The sequence below is a fragment of the Bufo bufo genome, chromosome 5 (genome assembly GCF_905171765.1).
Source record: "Bufo bufo chromosome 5, aBufBuf1.1, whole genome shotgun sequence".
NCBI lineage: Eukaryota > Metazoa > Chordata > Amphibia > Anura > Bufonidae > Bufo > Bufo bufo.
The window spans coordinates 263,330,415-263,336,733 of NC_053393.1; the positions used below are offsets into that span (position 1 = coordinate 263,330,415).

General features: G+C 46.7%; 1 protein-coding gene across 1 annotated transcript; it reads left to right on the top strand.

The window, feature by feature from the left end:
- Window positions 1-1,018: 1,018 nt before the first annotated feature.
- Window positions 1,019-2,814, top strand: LOC121002494 (general transcription factor II-I repeat domain-containing protein 2-like). The gene is given in 3 exon segments (XM_040433946.1): window positions 1,019-1,761; window positions 1,763-1,900; window positions 1,902-2,814. Coding segments are annotated over 3 exon segments (1,794 nt in total).
- Window positions 2,815-6,319: the final 3,505 nt, after the last annotated feature.

The window sequence follows — 6,319 nt, forward strand, 5'->3', positions numbered from 1 at the left end:
GAAGGGAACAATTGCAAAAACACGAATCTCGTTCTCTAAAGTGCAAATACTTAGTCCTAGGTTTTGAAGGAAACGAAAGTCAATTAGGTTTACCCCAGCACCACAATCAAGGAATACATCAACAAAAACATTTTTTGACTCTAGCGTCACCATAGCTGGAAGGAGAAAACGGGAACTGCAGGGAGTTTGCATACCTGCCTGCTCCACCACACCATTCGTACTACCAAGTGTCAGAGAAGTTTTTTTTTTCTCTTCCACCTGTGGTTTAACATAAGGACAAGCAGAAATAAAATGACACCTCTTTCCACAATAGTAACATAGTTTGTGCACTTTCCTAAAGTCTCTACTATCAGAATGGCAAGAAACCTGACCCAACTGCATGGGTTCCTCCGCTACCCCAGAGTTACCTGTAACATCACCCGGGGAGGCAGTAGAGACGAAACCACTCACAGAAGGGGTACCTTGCGCAGAGGGAGCCCTATACCTCTCTCTGATACGTCTATCTAGCCGTACTGATAAAGACATGGCGTTCTCCAAAGAGTCTGGGTATTCATGAAAAGCAAGGGCATCCTTCAATCTTTCAGATAACCACTGACAAAACTGACTACGTAACTGTAAAGGGGGAATCTTAATCACCAATATTATGCGAGTATTGCTAATTAATATTCATAAATGGGAGGAGCCGTCTATATATGACTCCGCCCATTTATGCCATTATATAATAATAACAATACTTTCGCTATGCTTAACACCATAGGTGTCAAACTCTGGCCCGCGGGCCAAATTTGGCCCGCAGTGTAATTATATTTGGCCCGCGAGGCTATACCAAATGACTACTAGAGCTAGCCCGCCGGTATTATACAGCGCATTCATTCATCGCTAAAACTACAAATCCCATAATGCCTTGCTGATGTTTTGGCGCGTCAATAAGGACAGGTCCCAGAAACGCCCTCTCCTGTGTGACAGAAGTCATAGCGATCTCAAGCTACAACTGTCACTGTGGAACCCCTTCCCAAAAATGGCAAAAAGAAAGGCAGACAACCGGAACTTTCTGGACAGGTGGGAGACAGAATATCTGTTTACATATGTAAAAGACAGACCTGTTTGTCTGATTTGTGGAGTCAACGTGGCTATAACTAAGGAGTACAACATTCGACGACACTATGAAACAAAACACCATGACAAGTACAAGGACCTGGACATGACTCAAAAGAGCCAGAAAGTGGAGGAGATGAAAAGAAGTTTGGTTTCACAACAGAATATGTTCAAAAAAGCCACATCACAAAGTGAGGCTGCTGTAAAAGCTAGTTATATTGTAGCAGTAGAGATCGCAAAATCAGCCCGGCCCTTTAATGAGGGAGAGTTTGTGAAAAAGTGCATGTTGAAAGTTTGTGACATCGTGTGCCCAGAGAAAAAGCAAGCCTTTTCAAACGTGAGCCTGAGCAGAAACACAGTAGCTGATCGCACATGTGATCTTGCCACCAATCTGTATGACCAGCTTTTGGAAAAGGGAAAAGATTTTGTTGCATTCTGCCTTGCTGTGGATGAGAGCAGCGACGCATCTGATACTGCTCAGCTGTCAGTCTTCATCCGTGGAGTGGACTCAAATATGTGTGTTACGGAGGAGCTATTGGGATTCAAATCAATGCATGGCACAACCACAGGAAAGGAAATCTTTGAGGAGGTTTCCAAATGCGTAACTGAAATAAAGCTGTCGTGGGATAAACTCGTGGGATTAACGACAGATGGTGCGCCAGCGATGTGGACTGGTGGGCAGGGTCCGGGAGAAGATGCAGGAAGAGAACTGTGCAGGTGAACTAACTGTTTATCTCTGCATCATACATCAGGAATCACTGTGTGGCAAAGCCCTAAAGATGGAACATGTTATGACCACAGTAACAAGTAGTTAACTTTATAAGAGCCAAAGGTCTGAATCACCGCCAGTTTAAGTCTTTTCTGGAGGAGTGTGGTTCGGCGTATTCAGACGTGCCGTATCACACAGAGGTGAGATGGTTAAGCCGAGGAAAAGTACTGAATAGATGTTTTGAGCTGCATGAGGAAATATGTCAGTTTCTGGAAAGCAAGGGGAAGGACACAGCAGAGCTTCGGGAGAAAAAGTTTCTGTGTGAGCTGGCCTTTCTGTGTGACATCTCGAGCCATCTCGATGCGCTGAACCTGCAGCTTCAGGGGCGTGGGCGCATCATCACAGACATGTACGCTGCAGTGAGGGCTTTTAAAACTAAACTGTGCCTGTGGGAGAATCAGATGCTGCAAGGAAACCTTGGCCATTTTCCCTGCTGCCAAACCATGAAAACGCAGTTCTTTACCAACTTGTTCCCATGCGCACAGTTTGATGAAAAACTCAGTGTACTCGGCGCTGAGTTTAGCCGGCGATTTGCCGACTTTGATGTCCAGAAATGTAGGTTGGAACTGCTCAGTAATCCCTTCGCAGTTAATGTGGAAAACGCACCAACCAACCTCCAAATGGAGCTAATTGAACTCCAGTGTAATGACACGCTGAAGTCAAAGTATGATGCTGTGGGCGCCGCACAGTTTCCACAGTTCATCCCTGACACAATGCCTCAGCTCTGCACCCAAGCTGCTCAGATGCTCTCCATGTTCGGCAGCACTTATCTATGTGAGCAACTTTTCTCCTCGATGAAGATGACCAAAACATCTCACAGGAGACGTCTGACTGATGAACACCTTCGCTCGATACTGAGGATTTCCTCAGCTCAAAGCCTGAGCCCAAACATTGATGAACTATCATCCAAGAAGAGATGCCAGGTATCTGGCTTGGGCACATCAGATTAGATCAGTGTGCAGCAAACTGAGCAATAATTAATGTTTTCTTTATGCACTTTTTCTTGCTACTCCAAGACATGGGCTTGAATGGTTGATTGATTTTATTATTGTTATTTTATTTTAAAAATTATTATTATTTATTATTATTTAAATCTTATTTAATAAATGAATATGCTTGTTCCATATTCAATATTAAAGCAAATCTTGTTTGGGTCCATGTTAAAAGGTTCATTTGTTCAATACTGGCCCGCGACTTTGTTCAAGTTTTACATTTTGGCCCACTGTGTATTTGAGTTTGACACTCCTGCTTTACACTAATCACTATGCTAGCTGCATGCGCCTAACTAACTAACTATCGCCAATAACTACACGTTACACAGATAGTTACAAGTAACACAGTATTTATTACAACCTAATACACTACGCACGCAATACACTAACAATACAGCACTAAATATACAATCCTCAACTACACTACACGTTCTCAATTCCACCCATCAACTAACTATACAGTTCACACATACAAGTATATTAACAATAACCCACCCGTCTGTACTCACTGTCCCTACGGGGTTACAAGAGGGTTAATTAATTGTTTGCACAACAGAGGCATGCTCTACAGAGGATTGTTTGCAGAGCAGAAGCATGCTCTACAGAGGAACCAAGGCAGGAAACCAGGGTAACCACCAGGGGTTAATCAGGGCCACCAGGGTTCAGGGGTCTATGGGGGGTGAACCAGGGGAGAGCAGGCACACAGGGAACCAGGGGATGAGCAGGATATAGCAGTTGGTGGGATAGGGGTTTGGGAAGGGTTAATCAGGAACCAGGGGTGAGGGTTCCAGGGGTTATAGGGTTATGGGGAGGAGTGGGGGTACGTTGGTGGGATAGTGGGGGGGTTCGTTGGTGGGATAGTGGGGGGGGGGTACTTAGTCCTTCCGGGGTTCCAGCTCGTTGCCCAGGGGATGCTCGTCGTCATGGGGTTGATTCTCCAGGGAGGGAGGCCGCGATGTCCTGAGCGCCGATGCGCTCTCCAGGTGGGGGCCCCGATCCTAACTCTTCCGGAGCGCAGGACGCGCTCCTCTTTCCGGTGGGGGGGTCCCGATCCTGAACCCAGAGTGCCAGGGCCGCCGGATATTTATCCCCCGGCGGCCCGCGCCACGCCGCCCCCATCATCCACGTGGGCCGGCGCAGTGATATGACGCCTTTGATCTCCCGCCTGCTGCACCTAGCATTCCGGACAGTGCGATAGCAATCGCACTGTCGGAATGCGCATAATAGAAGGAGGAGAGGCTTCTCCCCTTCTTCTATCATGTGTAATTATCTCCAGCAGCGCTGGGGATAATTACAACAAAGGGCTCAGATTCTGTTGAATCTGAGCTCTTTGTATCCATCAGGATGACCGGACCCTTGTCCGGTCATTCTGATGCAATTAGCCAGATTGCATCGGTGCGAATGCTTGGGGCACATTCACACCGATGCACCTGGTTTCAGGTGTAGGGGGGGGGAATATATATATATATATACATGTGTATTGATGCTTGGGGCACATCCATACACATGTATACATTAATCATACATTCTAAGGGGGATTATATAAGGGGCCACATTCATATATATAAGGGGGCACAGATAAGGGGATAAGGGGGCACAAGCCCCTACATTATAAGGGGGCACAAGCCTCTACATATATTAAAAGGATCACATATATCCCACAGGGGCCTACATGAGCCCCTGTGGGCCACTAAGGGCAGATGTGCGCAGATGCTGGGAACATCTGCGCACATCCTCCTATAACGTGATTAATGCATGCATATATATCATACATGCACGCACGTGTTTGCATGCATGTATGTATATATATATGCATGCGTCTCAACCCTTCCTCAACAGTAACGCGGGATCATTCCACTCTGATTCAGTAGCCCACCTCCTAAACTCAACACAGTAAGCCTTTGCAGTAAGTTCCCCCTGAAACAAATTACGTAATCTCGACACTGCCATCGAGACCCGATCTGGGTCATCGTAGATTAATCCCAGAGCCTTAAAAAATTCCTCCACCGACCAGAGGGCCCGAGAACCAGGTGGCAGAGAAAAGGCCCAGGATTGCGCGTCCCCTTTAAGCAGAGAAATAACTATACCTATCCTCTGACTCTCATCACCTGACCACGATGGACGCAGCCGAAAGTACAATTTGCAGGATTCTCTAAAACGGATAAAGTCATCCGTACCTCCTGGAAATCGATCAGGAAGAGCCACTTTAGGCTCCACACAAATTTGACCTGCACCAGCTGCCAGAGCATTCTGACATCGTGTGACCGAACCCCGTAGCTCCACAACCTCTAGGGATAGCCCCTGCATGCGGTCAACTAATGCTTCAATTGATGCCATCACAAAACCGCTGAGTAATGGCAGTCACAGTATGGTCGATTATAATGTCACGGCGGGCGTGCACTCAGACTCACAGATAACCAACCAACCAGGCTCTGGGCGAGAGACAAGGGAAGGCTCACCTCCTAGCTAATCCCTGACCTCTTTCCCTGCACTGCTCAGCCCACATGCAGACCTTAATGGTAGGTATGCTGTGTCCCCGTGCCTGGGCTGAAACACCCTAAATTCCCTAAGATGTGAAGAGGGGAAATAGGAGCAGCCTGCTCGCACAGAACCTGGATGGTAGAGATGACACAAAACAACCAAACTAGAAATCACACTTATCTTTCTGAGCTGAAACAGACAACCTTCCTTCCTAGCTTCCAAGACCACAATGATTCCTATAATCCGCTCAGAGCACTGGGATGGTGTGCTATTTAAACTAATGACCCCACCCAGTGCACCTGATGAGAGACGGATCCAGCACGGCTCCAAAACAAACACTAAACTCGTGCTGCTATCCTGGCCGACCTCCGCACATCGTCAGAGTGGGGCATGACAGACCCTTGTATGTGCTTAGCAGTCAGGGTGAGCTCTTAGAGTTTTATAGGGGTCACCTTTATGCTCCATAGTTTGGGATCAAGCCAGTCGGATGTTTATCCATAACTTCCAGCTAACTGCAACATCATCCGTGGCAACTGCAGAATCATTGTTTTCTGGTTCACTTAACTGTCACTGAACTACCTCAGCACGACCATAGGCTTTGAAAAACCGCCATCGACTGCAATCTCCCAAATTTGCGCACGAGCACAGTCATCACTACACCAAGATTGCCGCATAGAGGAATAAAATTTATGTCATGAGTGTGTCAACTATTGACAACTCTTTGCGGTTGTCTAAACTCTATTCCATACACGTCCCCTGATAGGGGACATAACAAGGATTAAACTGATAGGAATAGTACTACTTAACATACCATTCATATCTGGTAGCACAGTAAATTTCACGGCGCACGCGCAGTGCCCCAAATTGTAAGTAAGAGGACCGACCAAGCATCTTTTTCCATCTCCCGGTTCCTAAAATCTATTCCATACACCGGCCCCTGATAGGGGACGTAACAGGGATTAAACTGATAGGAATAGTACTA